General features: G+C 37.9%; 2 protein-coding genes across 2 annotated transcripts; one reads left to right on the plus strand and one right to left on the minus strand.

Annotated features, from left to right (window-relative positions):
- Nucleotides 1-5,361: 5,361 nt before the first annotated feature.
- On the plus strand, nucleotides 5,362-16,796 carry LOC122052691 (small nuclear ribonucleoprotein SmD3b-like). The gene is made up of 5 exons (XM_042614358.1): nucleotides 5,362-5,599; nucleotides 5,820-5,872; nucleotides 5,955-6,021; nucleotides 6,114-6,170; nucleotides 16,530-16,796. Exons 1-5 carry the CDS (start codon nucleotides 5,441-5,443, stop codon nucleotides 16,590-16,592), a joined length of 399 nt encoding a protein of 132 aa, XP_042470292.1. The 5' UTR covers nucleotides 5,362-5,440; the 3' UTR covers nucleotides 16,593-16,796.
- A 322-nt stretch (nucleotides 16,797-17,118) lies between these two features.
- LOC122052692 (pentatricopeptide repeat-containing protein At2g17210-like) lies at nucleotides 17,119-19,477 on the minus strand. Its single transcript, XM_042614359.1, has one exon. It carries the CDS (start codon nucleotides 19,426-19,428, stop codon nucleotides 17,215-17,217), a length of 2,214 nt encoding a protein of 737 aa, XP_042470293.1. The 5' UTR covers nucleotides 19,429-19,477; the 3' UTR covers nucleotides 17,119-17,214.
- Nucleotides 19,478-20,823: the final 1,346 nt, after the last annotated feature.

Consider the following 20,823-nt stretch of genomic DNA (forward strand, 5'->3'; position numbering starts at 1 on the left):
GATCGCCAATATAAGAGTGTGTAGGTTAACATTCTTTTGGTCACGTCAGATTGCACATGTCAGACGTTGCCCACATATATATATAATTTAGTCCGGTATTCAGATCAGATATCGGTAGTCCTTCCATATTATTTTCCATTTGGTCGGATATTGGATCATCTATCAGATTCGGAGGAAATTGTCATCCTTATTCGATGGGATCGGGCTAAGATTAGTCGATTCGAAAAGCTGGATACACGGTGTCAACTAAAAAAAATATTATTTGAAAATAAGTTTTAATTAAAATTGTATCACCTTTAAAGTTTAAGATATTTTAAAAATTAAATGAATAAAAAATAAAAGAATATTTTTTTAATCTTTATTTTTATTTTTTTAATCAAAACCGTGCCTCAACTCATCAGCTTTCTTGGTAAAATAATATACCGTCTTTAAGTACATTATTCACATTAGGTTTTCTCTTATGTGCTAGTAACTATTTCAAAGGCTAGTAGTCGTCCGTGATTTACCTCCTCCGTGTTGGTCTTGGGACGAATTGACAGGGATGCTGGGGGTGAACATATTCATTTTTGCCATCATTTTCCGCATTAGGTTTTTTTTTTCTATAAATTTATAATCGATCGACTAGTTTGTAATTAATTGTGAAATCGTATTAGCAGTTATAATTTTATAATTATTATCATATAACAATTATATTTTTATAATTATTATAATGTAAATATTATTGAATAAAATAAATTTGTATTCTAGTAATTTAGATTTACCTGGTTCCGATCGATTAAAAATTTAATACATGTAAGGACAACAAAGCCATTTGGATCGTTGGGTGCGACACTTTTTTCGTAAAAAAATAATAATAATAAAAACGGCGCTCATGTGGATTCACAAAAAAAAAAAAAACAAAAAAAAACAAAAAAAAACAACTAAAAACAAAGATTTTTGCCCAAATTAAATCACGGATGGTGAGGTATTTTAATAAATTTTAAAAGAGTAATATCCTTTTTGGTAATATAGATGAAAAGAAATTTAGGGTGCGTTTGATTTACGTATATTTTACTTTTTAAAAAAAAAATATTTTTTTCAAAATAAAAATAATTTTTAGTCATTCTTTATTTTTTCAAAAAATAGTATCTATTTTAAAAAAAAAAAATATGAAAAATAGAAATCAAATATTATTTTTTAGGAATACGTATTTTTTAAAAAATAAAAATAAAAAACATGTAAATCATCGTTAAAATCTTTTTATTTTTTTCTAAAATATAAATTTTATTATCCAAAATTATAAAAAATACCCTATCAAAAGGAACCTTAAAGACTAGTCACATGCTCTAGGGCGCAAGCTCACGATGAATGGATAACATTTCTAACATAATATTTAAGTATAAATTTTTATAAATTGATGACCTATGATTTATTATACCATACGTCTAATATTTATATATTTATATTTATCTTCCTCTATATTTATAGAACCGATACTAAAAGGACTGTTAATATAACAGATCTACATATATATTTTTTTAAGACTAGACACATTAATATAAGGCTAGATCCCTTGGTCCATAAAAAGTGAACCATGAGATGGATCACTTATAATTGTGGCTGGATCGTGACTGCAATTCGGTCGTAATTGGTTGTGATCTCTCCCTGGGTTCACCGTCCCCTTAAGTTATAGTTGGGTCGGGGCGGGTGGCCGGAGGCCACTGGAGACTGCTCCCGTTCGACACCAGGCTGCCTAGCCACTTGCCCACTACTAGCGGCCTCCAACCACCTGTCCAAACCTAAATTATAACATAAAGGAATAATAAACCTAGAAAGAATCACAATTAATTATAGTCAGATCATAGCTATAATTTAACTATAATTACAAGTGATTCATCATTATGTTTTCATTTTCATGGACGAGAGGATCTGTCCTATGTTGACGATTAAGAGAATCCACATCAGCTATCTTATCTAAAAATTTTATTCTAAATTTTGGATAGGGTAGTTAAAAAATCTTTACATCAGCTACCATATCCATTCTCTAAATTTAGATTTGATAAATAGTAATTCTCTAAATTTAGAGAATGAAACCTTTATCCTAAAAATAAAATAATATTTTTTTTAATCTCTATCCTTCCACTAATTTTTTTCAATCTCTCTTATTTCACTCATTGTATAAATATCAAGGATGATGAAAATTTTAGGATAGTTGATGTAGTGTATAATGAAAGTAATTATCTAAATTTAATAAAATAAATTATTTATCTTAACTTGTAGATTACGGTAATTTACCAAAGAGCACATGTAGAGATCTAAATTTACCAAAAAGCGTACGCTACTTTGATATTTACCAAAGAACGCACCTTTTTAAGTGCATTTTCTATTTTACCCTCCTAACAATTTAACTTTTTCGTCTGTTTTTCTTTTCTCCATTATTTTTCTCTCTCTTCTCTTTTTTGTATCGGCATGCAGAACATATGAATAACATTTGTCAATTTTTTAATAACATTTTAATACATTTGAAAAAACAAAAATAAACAATGAATAACATATATGAACTCCTTGCAATTTCAGAAATCCACTTGAACTCAAATGAGTGTAATCGAAGCTCTCTAGGTCGATCAGTGGATTTCGGTCAAAACCCATTGATGGACCTAGAGAGCTCCGATTGCACCCATTTCAGTTTCTATGGATTTCTAAAATTGCAAGGAGTTCAAATATGGTGTCCATTATTTATTTTGATTTTTCATAGATGTTAACATATAAAATGAAAGAATCGTCAAAAACACTCACGTTGAGCCTGATATAAGTCCGTATCAAGCCCCACATGAGTTTTTTTTGTCGATTTTTTGATTTGATATATTAACATTTATGAAAAGGAGAAATAAATAATGGAGACTATATTTGAACTCCTTGCAACATCAGAAATCCATAGGAATTGAAATGGGTATAATCGGAGTTCTCTAGGTCCATAAGTGAGTTTTGACCGAAACCCCACTTATGAACCTAGAGAATTCCGATTACACCTATTTCAGTTCCTATGGATTTCTGATATTGCAAGGAGTTCAAATATAGTCTCCATTATTTATTTTGCTTTTCATAGATGTTAATATATAAAATCAAAGAATCGACAAAAAAAAACCCACGTTGGGCCTGATATGAAATCATATCAGGCTCAACTTTCATCAACGCTGGAGCTCTGTTTTTGAGGTTTTTCTTAACCAAGAACTATTAGCTTTTATAAAACCACGTAAAATCCTTAAAATGAAATGCTCATTATCTTGCAAGCAAGTGCATTGGGAACTACTATAAAGGAATCATAAAATAAGATCATTGAGCTACATTATTTGGTAGAAGCACTCAAGTACTTGTCATGTTACCTTAATAATGATATGAAGAATTTTATTAAACACAAAAGACACTATGAACCCTGAACTGAAAAACATAAATTTACATTTCTAGAATTGAGTATTTAACCTTGTCTAATTGCTGGTATACCTTACATCATAGTCCTTTGTAAGGTATTTGTAATCTTGATAGATTATAAATAAGTTAACAAAATATAAATATTTATGAATATTGATAAATTTATAAGATGACTTGAATTAAGTAGAGTTGAAGGTTTTAGGGGCAAAAAAGATCAAAGAAATTTCTTCTTAGAATAATTAATATGTTTTAAATAGTCTGAGGATTATTAGTGGTAGAGAATATACAATTCAGTGATGAGATGAAATCTATTTAGTCAGATCCAAATAACTCACAAACAGAACTCCTGCTATAAGAGATGGCCTAGTCAAAGATCAAGGTGCTTTGCACTAATGTACCATAACTTGACTTTCCGAGTTGGTTGGGCCTGATATGAAATCATATCAGGCTCACGTTGGGTCTGATATACCTGATATGATTTCATATCAGGCCCAACGTGGTTTTTTTTATCGATTCTTTGATTTTATATATTAACATCTATGAAAGGCGAAATAAATAATGGATACTATATTTGAACTCCTTGTAACATCAGAAATTCATAGGAACTGAAATGTGTGCAATCAGAGCTCATCAGAGCTCTCTAGGTCCATCAGTGGATTTTGACCGAAACCCACTAATGGATTTAGGGAGCTCCGATTGTACTCATTTCAGTTCCTATGGATTTCTGATATTGCAAAGAGTTCAAATATGATGCTCATTATTTATTTCTCTTTTTTCATAGATGTTAATATATCAAATTAAAGAATCGACAAAAAAATCCATGTTGGGCCTGATATGGACTCATATCAGGCCCAATGTGGGCCTGATATGGAATGATATCATGGCCACGTTGGGCCTGATATGATTTCATATCAGGCCCAATGTGGGTCTTTTTGACGATTCTTTCATTTTACATGTTAACATCCATGAAAAGACAAAATAAATAATGGATACCATATTTGAACTCCTTGCAATTTTAGAAATCCATAGAAACTGAAATGGGTGCAATCGGAACTCTCTAGGTCCATCATTAGGTTTGACCGAAATCCATTGATCGACCTAGAGAGTTCCGATTATACTCATTTTAGTTCCAGTAGATTTTTGAAATTGCAAGGAGTTCAAATATGTTATTCATTGTTTATTTTTATTTCTTCAAATGTATTAAAATGTTATTAAAAAATTAACTAATGTTATTCATATGTTCTGTATGTTTCTGGGGGAGATTGTTTATGTGCATCTATCCCAATGAGCCATCTATTGAATCGTTGCAATTGATGTTCGATCCCGACGAGAAGGGAGAGATCTTCGAAAAGTGGGTTTTTATGATCCGATAAATAATCAAACTTATTCAAACGTTCCTGCTATTCTATATTTCCTTGAAAAAGGTGCTCGACCAACAAGAACTGTTTCTGACATTTTTAGGAAAACAGATTTATTTAAAGAAAAAATTTTGAGTTAGTTAAAGTTAATTAGTTAAAATGAAAAGTTAATTAAAAGAAAAAAAGGACCAAAATAAAGAAAAAAGGGTAAAATTGTCAGAGGGTAAAGTTAAATTGTCAGAGGGTAAAATTATCAAAGGGTAAAGTTAAAAAAAAAAGAGAAGAGAGAGAAAAATAATGAAGAAAAAAAAAATAAAAAAATTAAATTGTCAGAGGATAAAATAGAAAATATACTTAAAAAAAAAAAAATACATTCTTGAAAAAAAATTAAAGTAACATACGCTTTTGATAAATTTAAATTTTACATGTCCTCATGCCCTTTGTAAATGGCTTATAGTGATGTTCTAAGTTGGAGAATGGACGGAGTTTTACATAACGCTAAATTCGAAGTCATTGGTAAATTTAATTTTCCACGAGAAAGAAAAAAAAATCTTACTCTATATATATATTTATCCAATTCTATATTTTCATTGCCGTCTTTGTTTTTTCCCTTCCCCTCGTGTTAGGGTTTAAGCGCACAGAAGGGAGGAGCAGAATAAGGCGACTAGTTTAAGATGAGCCGGAGTCTGGGGATCCCCGTGAAGCTGCTTCACGAGGCAGCGGGGCACATCGTCACGGTGGAGCTCAAGAGCGGCGAGCTGTACCGGGGCAACATGATCGAGTGTGAGGACAACTGGAACTGCCAACTCGAAAGCATCACATATACTGCCAAGGTAAATCTTAGGTGTCCTTTTCCGCTTCCTTCTCCGTGCTTCTGCTTAAAGATTTTTTATTTCCGTTACCGTCTCATTTTATGCCCTTAGATTGCCTTGTTGTTATGTACGTTTCCTGTATCATTTTTGCCGATGCCTGTTCGATATCGATTATATAGAATGGATCTATTGTGATTTGGTTCTTCAAGTTTTCATTTTTGCTGTTATTCTTGATTGATAGGATGGGAAAGTATCACAGCTCGAGCATGTTTTCATACGAGGGAGCAAAGTAAGGTAGATCTCTACTTCTTCCATTGTTTACCATATCTTTTTGTTAGATAATAGTTGTATGACTTGGTTCATGTGTGTATTACAGGTTTATGGTCATCCCTGATATGCTTAAGAATGCACCAATGTTTAAGCGCTTGGATGCTAGAATCAGAGTAAAAAAAAAAACTTCTCTCCTGTTTTCTTTGCTGGAAATGTGTGTTTTTTTTTGCTCCTGTTTCTGAATTGATATGTTGTTTTCGTTAAGGGCAAAGGATCTGCTCTTGGAGTTGGTCGTGGTCGTGCTGTTGCCATGCGTGCAAGGGTGAGTATTATTTAAGGGAGATTTTTTCCTCACATATATAATTCTTTTCCCTAGTAGGTTACTAATTTATCCTTCTAGACACGGTGCGAGTTGTTGTGTTTCAGCGTAACATTCTAATTTTATTTTCTGTTTTTAGTGATCTGAACTCAATGATTCTTATAAACAATCTTTTTTGATTCTTCTGTGTTTCTACCTGTCGGAACCCTCAAAGTATTTCTGAATCCCTAAAGTATTTTTGCTAGGATGGGCATTGTTCAAGGAAGATTTTCCTTGTATTTTTCTAGATTCTGACTTACCAGATGCCTTGATAAATTCTAGTTTGCAGTTCTCAGCTTTGTCATTCTAATTTACTCTCCATGTTAATACTGATCCAATGATTCTAGTAGGCAATGTGTTTTGATTCTTTCAAGTGTCTTCTTGTGTCTGAATTGTTGGGACCGATGTGCCTGCTAGAGAGGAGGAGGGGGGGGGGGGGGGGAATAGCGTTTCGTCGCGCTCCTTGTGTCGTTTGCTTTGTCTTGATGATGATATGCAACGGAAATAAAATACAAGACTCACACAACGCTAACAAGTAGATTTACTTGGTGTCCACTTCAAGATGAGGTGACTAATCCAAGGATCCACACACGACACGCTATCTCCACTATGAAACACTCCTTCTCGGTCGTAGCCGGAGGCGGAGAAATCTCGTATAAACTCACACACAACACAAATACAAATACAAGAAGAAACCCTAAGAATACAAGTGAATACATCTTTCTTCTTGCTACTTGTTGTTGCCTCTTGAATCTTGGAGATGCTCCCCAAGTGCCTTCAAGAACTGGCGTGAGTGCTGGAGAAATCGCTGTGAAGATCGGAGAAAAATCGCAAAGATCTGCGGAGAAAAACGCTTCGCCAAGGCTTTAAACAGTGCTCCCAATCGATCGAATTCATCCCCAATCGATTGCCACGTCAGCACCGCTCCATCGCAGCCATCCATCATCTGCACCCCGCGCAACGATCACTTCCCAATCGATCGCCCGATCGATTGGGAAAGCCTCTGTGCTCGCGATTTCACATCCCAATCGATTGACCGATCGATTGGACCTTCCCACAATCGCAGCACACCCCAATCGATCAACTGATCGATTGGACCCTGGTTCAATCGATCACTCGATCGATTGATCAGCCTGGACTTGACTCAAACTAAAGTCCAAAATCTCCAACTCAACTCCTGGTCAACCGTGACCTGTTGGGTCTCCATGCCTAGCATTTGGCCATACCCGATCAACCTCGAATTAGCTTTTTAGCCTCCTCCATCAGTCTTGCGTCCCTCAGATATCTCCCATTCTTCACGCATTGCCTTCAGGAGCTTCCTTCGACCTCATCCTAATTGTCGAGTTCTCCTTGCCAAGTCACACTAGGACTTACCTTGCTAAGACCACATGCTTGGACTTACACCCTTTGCCAAGATCACACTTGGACTTTCCAATTGTCTGGCTCATCATCAGGACTTTCTCCTTTGCCAAGATCACACTTGGGCTTTCCAATTACCTGACTCCTCACCAGGACTTTCTCCTTTGCCAAGATCACACTTGGACTTTCCAACCGCCTGGCTCCTCACCAAGACTTTCTCTTTTGCCAAGATCACACTTGGACTTTCCAACTGTCTGACTCCTCACCAAGACTTTCTCTTTTACCAAGATCACACTTGGACTTTTCAACTGCCTGGCTCCTCACCTGGACTTTCCAAATGCCTAACATCCAGTTAGGACTTTCCCAGTCAAGTCTCCTGTCAACCTTGACCTACTTGACTTGTATTCTCATCAACCTGGCCAACCCTTTGACCATCTCCATAATCAACTTGGTCAACCCTTTGACCATCTCTATAACCTGACGATTGCTCCAACAATCTCCTTATATTGTCAAACATCAAACATCAAAACTCAAATCCCGACTCAAGTTTGACTTAACTCAAGCTTAGTCAAATTGGTCAAACTTGACCTAGGGGAATTGCCCCAACAATCTCCCCATTTTTTATGTTTGACAATACCTCTAAGTTAGGCTAAATTCCATAGCTTTAACCTTTTCTTTATCACAAGGATAAATCCCATAGCCTTAACTTCTTTTTTATAACACGGCTAAATCTCATAGCCTTAACTCTTTCATGACAAGACATGAATGAAGATTTTCTTCATCCTCTCCCTTTCCTAGAGGGCAAACTCCCCCTGCTTGGGATGAAGGCCTAACTTAACTTTCCATTCTCCCCCTTTGTCACACATGAAACCAGAAAACCAACTCTTCTCCATAACAGTTAACTTTACGTTGTGTACAACCTCGTATGTTGTTAACAACCCCACAATGAAGATCTCATATTCTTCATTGCCGCCAAAGCTCCCCCTTGAGCTCTAATTCACTTCACAATGCTCATCCTAGAGCATGCATCAACTTCCCAATGAAACTCCCATTTATTGTATTCAATGCTCTTCCTTGAGCAGTAATCTTCTTCTCAATGCTCATCCAAGCGCATTTTTCACTTTACCAATGAAGGTCCGATCCCCTTCATTAATCCAATGCTCCCCTTGAGCAGTAACCTACTCCACAATGCTCATCCGAGAGCATTTATCATCCTAGCAATGAAGATAACTAATCTTCCATTGTTCCCCAATACTTGACCCTGAGTATTATCCAACACGAAGGTTTAACCCCCTTCCAAGGTCCTTGAAGATAAATTTTCATGCATTCAAGGAGTAGCTTCTCCTAAAAAGCATGGTCAAACTTTTGTCATTGCACCAACAATGACTTGGAGTTCCTAAACAGTTAGGAAAACCAAAACTTGAAGTTTTGAGGTTCAAAAATCAATAATAAAACTCAACCTCAATCTAAACTTCACCTAAGTCGACCTTAACCAATCCATACTTGCTTTCATCATGAAAACTCCCCTTAAATGTTTACAAGTGTATTCCAAAGGGTTATGAATGGTTAATGGCCCTTGAAAAACAAAGCTTGAAGTTTTGAGGTTCCAAAAATTCGAAATTGAAACTAAACCCCATCCTAAACTTCACCTTGATTTATCTTAACCAATCCATACTTGTTCTCATCAAGAAAACTCTCCTTAAATATATACAAATGTATTCTAAGGGGTTAGGAATGGTTATTGGAACTCGAAGTGACTTGAAGTACAGAAATCAGGCTTTTCCAGCCAAAATCTGACTTCCCAATCGATTGAAGTTGAGACTCAATCGATTGAAAACACTTCAATCGATCTATTGATCGATTCCGCAGGCTACTGCTTGCAGAAATTCCCTCTGTATCGATCGACTAATCGATCCATCCTGGGTCAATCGATCGGCTAATCGATTCACTAACCTTCTGTTCGCAGGAATGGACTCCCCAATCGATCGACTGATCGATCGAAACCATCCCAATCGATCGGCTGATCGATTGGATTTCTGATTTCCTGAAATTCAATTTCAGCGAAATTTAGAAACTCTCCAAAAATTCTACACAACTCTAAAATCATGAAACTTCATGTAGACATTGTTTAGAATATACTTTATCAAGGAAAAATAGTTTTCTATGAAAATACTACATATTTTCAAAGATTGACACAAACTTGAAAAGTCTTGAAAACTTTAGGGTGCGTTTGGTTTGCCCCATTTTCATTTTCATTTTCTGAAAAACGCGCGTTTTTCGTTTTTTAGAAAATGACTTTTCCGCGTTTTTCGTTTTCTTAGAAAAACACTCTCTTATTTTCTTAAAAATGAACGTGGAAAACGCAAACCAAACGCGTTTTTCATTTTCTCAGAAAATGAAAATAGAAAATAGCGTGAAAAATGCAAACCAAACGCCCCCTTAATGTTTTCTTTTAGTTTGTGTCTAACTTTCCAATGATGATTACTATTAAAAGATAGTCTTCACCAAGGTTTTCCAAAAGCATTTTAAAATCATTTTCAAAACTAATATTCAACCATGTTCTTTGGGCTCAATGCACATGACTTGTACATTAGCTTTTCCAATTGATCATGTCCGAACTATGAGTTGATGAAAGCTGGGGACGTGACGCTCTCTGCTGGCTTCGTGTAGACGTCGGGATGAGGTGGACCTCCGACGAACCTACAACAAAGTCGGGCCGGGAAGGGGTTCCCGGCGACGACCCTCCGATGCTCAAGTCAGGCGAGAAGAAAGCTGGAGCAAGATAATGAGAATTGTAGTTACAGTGTGGATGATTGCATACCTCCGTTGAAGCTTAGGGGTCCTTATATAGGACCCCGGGGAGGTGCGTGCACGCTTCCCAAGGTGTGCACGCTTCCCCAAACATACCTCAAACATGGATGTCAGAAAAAGCATGTCTGACGTCATTCCGCAATCGTTCGAGCATATCCCTGACGGGACAGTGGAAACTTCCATCGTACGATTCTGTGTACGGCCTGACCATCGACCACGCCGATTGTCGACAGTAGCTGTCTCTAGGCTGATCTCCCCAGCTGTCCCTTTTGTCCTTTTCTGTCTTTCGTCTATTCCTGGGCCGGGTGGGCCGGCCGCCCGACGCTCCAGGCGCGCGGGGATGTGAGTGTATTGGACCGAGCGGGAAGGCCCCCGGTCATGTGCTCGGATGAGATTGCACCACCTAGCCGGGCGGCTTGGCCGCTCGACACAGAAACTCCTTTTCCTTGCGTCGGAAACCCGATCTATGGTCGAGCTGTCTTTCGTCCGGCCTGGGAGATTCCGCTCGGTAGGACTTTAGGGTCGACCCTCTTGACCTTTGGCTCCTACGTGTCACTGACCTTCTCCTGGGCGGGTCCCCCGTCCTTACCACCGGATCACCAATGATTGGAAATCACATGATTATGTGCTTTGATGAATCTAAAACTCAACAAGATGTACTAAATCAACATCTTAAGTTTTGTTCACCATCCTAACATCTTACTTGCATCTAATGTGTATCAAAACACATACAAGTCACCTTATGATCCTTTGTAAGATGTATATTTGGTTTTGCCCTAAACTGAGGGATCATGCATCTCTATCTAGGCATTGTGAAAATCATGATTATCTATCTAGGATGTCACTTGTTGGAACACTTCCATTCATAATAAATGTCTTTTGTCCTTAATTACAAGGAAATTGACATAATGCATGATGATTAATGACATACATCAAAATAAGCAATTTTCAAAAGAAAAGGATGCTATAGCTACATGATGTATGTATGACATGACATGGTATTTTTGTGTTTTTCATAATAAAAATGAATGCAACGCATGATGTCATGATATATGATAGGCAATCAATCATGACATTTTAGCATAAATAAAATATACCTAGATAGACTATCTAAACATCCTTAATCCTATGCTAAACCTTAAAGTTTAATCCTAGATTGTCCATTTCTTGAAGAAATGCCAAAATCCAACTTGATATTTCTTTTACCCTTTTCTATTTGTGCCAATTGAGATTAAAAATTCAATCCTCAAATTTTTGTTTGACACAAATTACTCCTCTTAAGGATTACACGTTGAGACTTGAGATTTAGATTTGCTCTTAGTTCCTTAAGAACATACTAAGATCTCAACTAGCCATTTCTTATCATTTTTTCCAAGTGTACCAACTTACATTAAATGTGGTTCCATAAAGTTTGGCACAACTTATTCTTCCAAGGAGTAATTAATTTTACTAAAATTTAAATTGTCCCTTAGCCCATTTAGAGAACACCAAAATCTCAACTTAGTATCTCTTATGATTTTCCTTTAAGTGTGCCAATGTTAACCTAATTTCAAATCCTCAAAACTTGGCACCTTTTTGCTCTTCAAGGCTTAATCACATTTGATTAAAGCATAAGTTTTCTCTTAATTCCTTAAGAAAGTATCAAAATTCTAACTTGATTTTTCTTATACTTCTCTTAAGTGTGTCAATTTAGATTAAGTTTAACTCTTCAAATTTTGGCACGTATATTACTCTTTCAAAGAGTAACCCCATAATCCTTTTCATTTTCAAATGTTAACAATAACCTTGAAAATGCTCTCAAGTGTCAACTTTAACAAGTTGGGTTAACTACCCTTCCAATTTGAGTTGACACTTTCTAAACCCATCTAGGGTGTAGAGAATATGCTCATAGGAACCCAAAACCTATTGGTGCTCCTTGGATGCTCTAGATACTCACTAGGGATGACTTCCCTAGATACCTTTCTAAGCTTCTTAGAAGCCTTGGTCACTTCTACTAGGTCACTTCTAGGAATAACTTCCCTTGTAATCTTCTTTGTGATTTTGTTTGGCCTTTTTGGAGCCTTAGTCACCTTTACTAGATCAACTTTAGGGATGACCTCCCTTGTGACCTTCTTTGTGACTTTGTTAGACTTCTTGGTAGTCTTAGTCACATTGGTCTTGTCAAAAGTACTTTTAGGGATTCCTTCCCTAGTATTTTTGACTTGACCTCTACACCTAGGGTTGGTCCCATAGCTATATGGAACCCTATGAAAGGTAGTCACATCCTTCTTAGCCTTAGGCTTGTATCCCAAACCTCTATGGTTATTGAATGACTCTTGCCTAGTTCTCCTTAGATTTTGCTCATTTTGACTCCTAAGCATGTTTTCCATATTTGCTAGGGTCCTTTCTAAATTATCAAGTCTTGTCCTCAAGACTTGATTTTCACTTCATAAATCCTTAGATTTTGATTTTTCACTGAGTCATTGAGCATTTCTATTTTTAGGCATATATCTATAATCCTTAGAGTTATTGTCTAAGTAATTATCTACCTTCCTAGCCTTAGGTGTGATAAATCTAGCATGAGGAGGAATATATTTACCATTAGTGCCATCATGCTTCCTACTTTCATGATAATTAGCATTAAAATGATAAGAATTATTTCTAGCATGCTTCTTATCATGTGTCAAAGGAATAGGTTCATTGAATGATACCTTAGTTTTTACCTTGGAAGCTCCCCCTAGACTTGTGTTTCCTCCTTTGATCTTGACTGACTTCTTCCCCTTTGAACATTGACTTCGATAATGTCCATTTTGATTACACAAGAAACACAATGTGTTCCTTGCTCTTCTTTGTCGTGGGAGCGGTCTCCTTGGATTTCTCCTTGCCCTTGGGTGCTACTTGACCCTTCTTTTTGGCCAATTTGGGACACTTACTCTTGTAGTGCCCATGCTCCCTATATTCAAAACAAATGATATGATTTTTATTATTTACAATGCAAATTTCTATACCTTTGCTTGTAGGGGTAGCACTCAATCCTCCATTTGATTTATCTTGTGTTGTGGAGGTGGCATCATCTTCTTCTTCTTCTTCTTCTTCTCTTAAGGATATGGATGCTTCCATCTCTTCCTCTCTTGAGGATGTAGAAGATCTCTCCTCATCTTCTTTCTCCTCTTCTTTTTCTTCCTCGAATGTTGCCCTCGTGTCAACATCCAATTGGTCCTCCTCTTCTTGGACCAATGAGCCCTTCTCCTTGGGCTCCTCAACTCCTTGAAGTTGTGCAGGATGCTCATGATAGGCAATGATCTTCTTCCAAAGATGACATACACTTGTGCATTCACCTACATTCAAAAGGATATTAGAAGGTAATAAATTTAACAACACTTTTATTACCTCTTTATCCGCCTCCGCTTGCTCCTTTTGTTCCTCGGTCCAATGTCGAGGTCGGAGGCGTTTACCCTTCTTATCCATTAGAGCTTCTAACGGGTCTTCCAAGACCACCCATTGGTTCCAATCCATTTGGAACCAAGTCTCCAACCGATTCCTCCATGAATTAAAATCTTCTTTGTCGTACGGAGATGGAATCTGGATGCCCCATCCGAGTGGTCCTTCCAAATCCATCTTCTTCTTCCTCTAGCTTCTTGCTCTCTTGGCAGTTAGTTCGTAGAAGAGCGGTCTCGCTCTGATACCAATTGTTGGGACCGATGTGCTCGCTAGAGGGGGAGGGGGGGGTGAATAACGTTTCGTCGTGCTCTTTGCGTCGTTTGCTTCGTCTTGATGATGATATGCAGCGGAAATAAAATACAAGACTCACACAATGTTAACAAGTAGATTTACTTGGTGTCCATCTCAAAATAAGGTGACTAATCCAAGGATCCACACACGACACACTATCTCCACTATGAAACACTCCTTCTCGGTCGCAGCCGGAGGCGGAGAAGCCTCGTACAAACTCACACACAACACAAACACAAATACAAGAAGAAACCCTAAGAATACAAGTGAATACACCTTTCTTCTTGCTACTTGTTGTTGCCTCTTGAACCTTGGAGATGCTCCCCAAGTGTCTTCAAGAACTGGCGTGAGTGCTGGAGAAATCGCTGTGAAGATCAGAGAAAAATCGCAGAAGAAGATCGCAAAGATCTGCGGAGAAAAACGCTTCGCCAAGGCTTTAAACATTGCTCCCAATCGATCGAATTCATCCTCAATCGATTGCCACGTCATCACCGCTTCATCGCAGTCGTCCATCACCTGCATCCTGCGCAACGATCACTTCCCAATCGATCGATCGATCGATTGGGACTGCCTGAATCGTTCGCTCGATCGATGTAGCACATTTCTGTGCTCTCGCATCCGCATGAGAGCTTCTGCTGCCCAATCGATCGACCAATCGATCGGCAGCTCCCAATCGATCGCCCGATCGATTGGGAGAGCCTTTGTGCTCGCGATTTCACATCCCAATCGATCGGTCGATCGATTGAGCCTTTCCACAATCGTAGCACACCCCAATCGATCAACTGATCGATTGGACCCTGGTTCAATCGATCGCCCGATCGATTGACCAGCCTGGACTTGACTCAAACTCAAGTCCAAAATCTCCAACCCATCTCCTGGTCAACCGTGACCTGTTGGGTCTCCATGCCTAGCATTTGGCCACACCCAACCAACCTCGAATTAGCTTTCTAGTCTTCTCCATCAGCCTTGCGTCTCTCGGATATCTCCCATTCTTCACGCCTTGCCTTCAGGAGCTTCCTTCGGCCTCATCCTAATTGTCGAGTTCTCCTTGCCAAGTCACACTAGGATTTACTTTGCCAAGACCACATGCTTGGACTTACACCCTTTGCCAAGATCACACTTGGACTTTCCAATTACTTGACTCCTCACCAGGACTTTCTCCTTTGCCAAGATTACACTTGGACTTTCCAACTGCCTTGCTCCTCACCAAGACTTTCTCTTTTGCCAAGATCACACTTGGACTTTCCAACTGCCTGACTCCTCACCAGGACTTTCCAAATGCCTAACATCTAGTTAGGACTTTCTCAATCAAGTCTCCTGTCAACCTTGATCTACTTGACTTATATTCTCATCAACCTGGTCAACCCTTTGACCATCTCCATAATCAACCTGGTCAACTCTTTGACCATCTCCATAATCGGACGATTGCTCCAGCAATCTTCTTATATTGTCAAACATCAAAACTCAAATCCCGATTCAAGCTTGACTTAACTCAAGTTTAGTCAAATTGATGAAACTTGACCTATGAAAATTGCCCCAACATGAATTGCCAAAGTGTTTTTAATGTTTGTTTGTTGATTCGAAGAAAAAAATGAACCAGATGCATTTTTTAGTGAAGCATGACAGCTTGTACATGATGACATACTAAGCTGGGTTCCATTTCTCCTATCTACCACCTCCCTAAAGGGTTCCTAAAGGCACTTGGGCCCCTACCAGTGCCATATCTGATAGAGGTGACAACTCCGCTGCTCAAGTCTTTGCGCTTTTAGAATTGACACGCACAAAACTCACTTTCCACTTTACGTTTGCTTAGAAATGCTCTGATATTTGTGAATATCTTTTCCACTGCTCCATCACCTTTGTTTTTTCATTATCTTCCACCCTCTTAATCAACTTTCTAGTCTAATTTTTCTTTTCTGATTGCTGTTTTACATGTTCTGTTCGTGCTATCTCTTATGTTCACTCTTTATTTGCTGAACTTTTTGGCTATTCCTTGGCTCTGCAATGCCCTCTAGCTCTGCTGCCATGCAATGCATCCTCTTATGGATTTCATTTTTCCTTGGCATGGATGTGGGCATGGTTAAATGCTACTTGTAACGTGCTTAGTTTGGCAATTAATTTGTAGTTTAGAATGCAACAGCTTAAGGGGAACCAAATGAGTTTACATTAAAATGATTAAAGATGTAAATTACCTAGACATCCAGTGAGGAGATTATATTACTAATCCAAAACACCTCATGCAAAGAGTTTGTTGCTATTGTTATTGTTAGTATTGTTGATTGTCTATAATCGGTGCCATTCTATTCTTCTTGTCACTGCCGCATTTCCTTTTTGAAAAAAAATGGATGTAAATAGAAATTCCGATTACTTCAAGAAGTGCACAGTTCAACACGCCTTATTTGCTTCAAGAAGATTTGTCGACCTTGGCATTTTCTATTTCAGGCCCAAGCAGCTGGGCGCGGTGGCCCTCCTGGTCGAGGAGCTGTTCCTCCAATTAGAAGATAGGGACGATCATCATCTCTTTCCAAGCAGATGCTGTGTTACCTTTCGTTCCTCCTATCCTATGTGCAGAGTTCTTGTGCTAAAAAAATGCTTTGTTTTGCTACATTTGACTCTATTTTCTGCAAATTGTTGTGACTTTGAATCATTTTTGTTTCTGTCACTACTGTGATATTATTGCTTGAACGTTTAGAAATTTGTTGATGATAATAATCCGTGTGAAACTTAACTGAGCATGCTCGAGCATATTGGAAAATATTAAAAAGATGTTTTCAGGTGTTTTTTTAAATCATTAAAAGAGAAATTATAATTTTTCCAATTATTTTAATTTATTGGGGGAAAAAAATCATAAGAAGAGCACTCCATCTTTTTTTATTATCTGAATTTATGATTTATAGTCTTTTGTAGTAGTTATAATTAATAATTGTTACAATATGTTTACAGATGATATCTTATTTAATTTAACATTGATCAATAATATAACATTCTAATTTATGTATGATTAGAATATAAATTTATCGGTTCGAAGAGTTAAATATCTGTCATTTATATTTGCATACTTTTCCTGAAAAGCCTATAAAAAATCTAGGTTTAAAATCGAAGAATCTTCCAAATCTTGCTTGTGAGATTATAAGAAGTCATTCTTATCAGACAAACGCATACAATTGTGCAGGAATTCAATCATGGAGTATACCTCTTTACTTTGAGGGTGAGATCCATCCCAAGAAACAAACTTGTGTGCCTTTCCATCGGTACGGACCAAACTGTAACCGCCGATAACCTTCACACCCTTTTTCCTCAACAACAATCTCGTTCGTGCCATTTCATCGACGGATCCATCTTTTGCATACATACTCGATGTCAGCAAATACCCTGCCGGATTCGAAGGCTCTAGTTCTAGGATTCGGGCAGCTGCATTTTGCCCAACTTTGCAGTTTCCGCGACTCCTGCACGCACTCAGCAGGGAACTCCAAGCGGCAGGGCCAGCTTCGGGCATCCTTTCGATCACCTCTAAAGCACCTTCAAGGTCTCCCGCTCTTCCCAACATGTCCACAACACACGAGTAGTGCTCCACAGTAGCACGAAGAGAAGGATCCGAGGTCATACTCTTAAAAATAGAGAGCCCTTCTTCGACTAAACCTCCATGGCTACACGCCGACAACACGGCAAGGATAGTCACTTCATTGGGCTTCACATTTTGTGATACCATCTCACTGAAAACCACAAGTGAAGCTCGTGGGCATCCATTCATTCCAAATGCCCCTATCATCGCATTCCAAGTTGTAACATTCTTCTCTACGGTGCTCTCAAACACTTTTCTTGCCGAACTTACATCACCACACTTAGCATACATGTCGAGAATTGCAGTACCAATAGATAGGTCACTCGCAAACTGGTTCCTTAAAACGATACCATGAGCAGACTTTGACAATTTGAGCTCCGCAGCAACAGCACATGCCTCCAGAACACTCAGCATTGCAACTGGATTCAGTTGCTCCCCTGCCAGCCACATTTGTATGAAGTTCGCGATCGCGTTATCTGGCTGGCCATTGCGCGCAGAGCCTGCAATGATAATACTCCATGAGATTACATTTCTGCTCTCCATTCGGTTAAATAATTTTGCAGCGAGTTCTACACTGTTGCATTTCACATAAGCATCCATCAAATTGTTCAGCACAATGGTACTCGAGGCGAATTCCTTCTTGATGATCATGGAATGGATGCACTTGCACCAAATTACCTGATTAAGTTTCTTACATGATTGCATCAAGTTCACTAGCGCAACCTCGTCAATCAGAACTCCACTTTTCTTCATTGAATTGAACAATGCCACTGCCTCTTGATGCCTTTCATTGCGGAGTAAACCAGATACCATAGTGTTCCATGACACACTGTTCCGATCGCTCATCATATCAAATATATTGCGTGCAGAATCCACATCATTGCACTTCGAGTACATGTCAATCAAAGAATTTTGAACAAACAAGTCGTGTTCGATACCTTTGCGAATCAAGTGACAATGGAATGAGCTACCCTGGTGGACATCCTCCGCAAAGCTGCAAGCTTGAAGAACAGAAGCAGCGGTTAGCTCATCCATGTCACATTCGCTAGACATATCACGAAACAACTGCAATGCCAGGACAGCTTGTCCATTTTGTACATATCCACCGATCAGGGAGCTCCAAGATATCACATCCTTCTCCGTGATCTCATCGAAAACTCTCCGTGCAGAATCAATATCTCCCACCTTTGCATACATGGAAATCATGGAATTTTGAACAGAAACATCAGCCAAAAATCCATTCTTTAGAACAAGATCATGCAATTTTAAACCTTCATCCACATCATTCAGCTTCCATGAAGCTTGAATTGCAAGCACCAATGTGGCCACATTTGGCTCAAACCCCAGGGTTCGGGCTTGCCGGAAGAATCCCATCCCGGCTTCGGAGTCTCGGCAACTCGATAAACCATGGATTATGACGTTCCAAGATATCGAATCTCTCTGAGGCATTTCGCCGAACAGGTTCAGTGCGCAGTAGGTGGCTCCGCGCTTGATGTACAGGCTCATGATGGTGTTGCAGGTGGAGCTGTAGGAAGCGAAGCCCATCTTGATGACATCGGCGTGGATCGATTCTCCATGGTCGAAGAGCTTGAGATTGGCGCAGGCTTTGAGGACGGGAGGAAACGTGGCGGATGTCGCCGGCAGAGATGAGTTCTTTAGTTGGCGGTAGAGAAAAAGGTGATCTTGCCATCGGATTAACGACGTGCAACCGATTTCGGAGCGATCCCGGAGGATAGATTTTGCGGAGGAAATTAGGGTTCCGGCAACGGGAGCGCGCATTCAACGACGGAGAGAAAGTGACGGCGTTCGGAACACAAACAGAAGGCATGATTTTATATTTAGGAAAATTTCACTTCGCTGCCTAACATTCACGTTATTTCAAGAAATGCCTCCAGGTATTTAAAATCTTGCCAAAAATTGATCAAAAATCAAAATGGCGCCCAATGTTAATGGAATCATCGAAGTAACGTTTCTTTTTATTATTTTTTTTTTATCAAAGAACGTATCATTCCATCAACCCCTATAAAATTATACGACCATTATCAAGAATAATTTATCATCTTCTATCACATATATTAAATCAACTACTAAATTATAACTATAATATATTTATAACAACTACGATTTCATATAACAACTACATAAATATTATTAAATATGACAAATTTAAATTATAGCAGCTATGATTTATAGTTATTATAACATGTTAAACATAATATGCTGAGTTTTAGTGGCTACATTTTCATAGCGATTATAATATGAATATTAGATGAATTTGTCAAATTTACATTATAATTTTGTAACTACATCAATTTTTTTTAATAGATTAAGTACATGATATAACAGTTTAAAATCATAAATACTATAATATGAATATTATTAAATATGTCGAAGTCTGCTTGAATGATTTAAATTTACTTAAAATCAACCTCTCAAAAAATCGATATCGATTTGATTAAAAATCAAAATTAGCCAAATAATATATTTAAGGATAGTTATGTCATTTTACTAGGAGGGATAGTAGGGTGGGGCACCCTTTGATAGAACGCCCTGTCAAAAGGAGTATACAGATTTTCAAATTTATCAAAAGACACCTACTACTTTATTATTTATCAAAGAATACACCTTTTCATATGTTTTTCCCATTCTACACTCCTAATTACTTTTTTTTTATTTTTTCTGTCATTTCTCTCTCTCCTCTTTCCTTCTATGATGCAACTTTTTTCCCTTTCATCTTCTCTTTTTTTCTCTCTTTTGCACGTCGATTCTTCTAAAAATATTTTAACACATCTGAAAAGTCGAAATAAACAATAGATAGCATATTTGAACTCATTACAACCTCAAAAATCCACAGAAACTGAAATAGGTGTCATCGGACTTCTCTAGGTCCATCAGTGGATTTTAGTCGAAATCCACTGATCGACCTCAAGAGCTCTGATTGCACCTATTTTAGTTCCTGTGGATTTCTGGGGTTGCAAGGAGTTCAAATATGATATCCATTGTTTATTTTAACTTCTCAGATGTGTTAAAATATAATAAAGAAGAATTATCAAAATTCTCCACGTTGGCCCACATTAGGCCTGATATGATTCTATATCAGACCCAACGTAGAGAATTTTGGTGATTCTTTCTTATTACATTTTAACACCTCTGAGAAGTCGAAATAAACAATGA

Source organism: Zingiber officinale, chromosome 3A (genome assembly GCF_018446385.1).
Source record: "Zingiber officinale cultivar Zhangliang chromosome 3A, Zo_v1.1, whole genome shotgun sequence".
Lineage (NCBI taxonomy): Eukaryota > Viridiplantae > Streptophyta > Magnoliopsida > Zingiberales > Zingiberaceae > Zingiber > Zingiber officinale.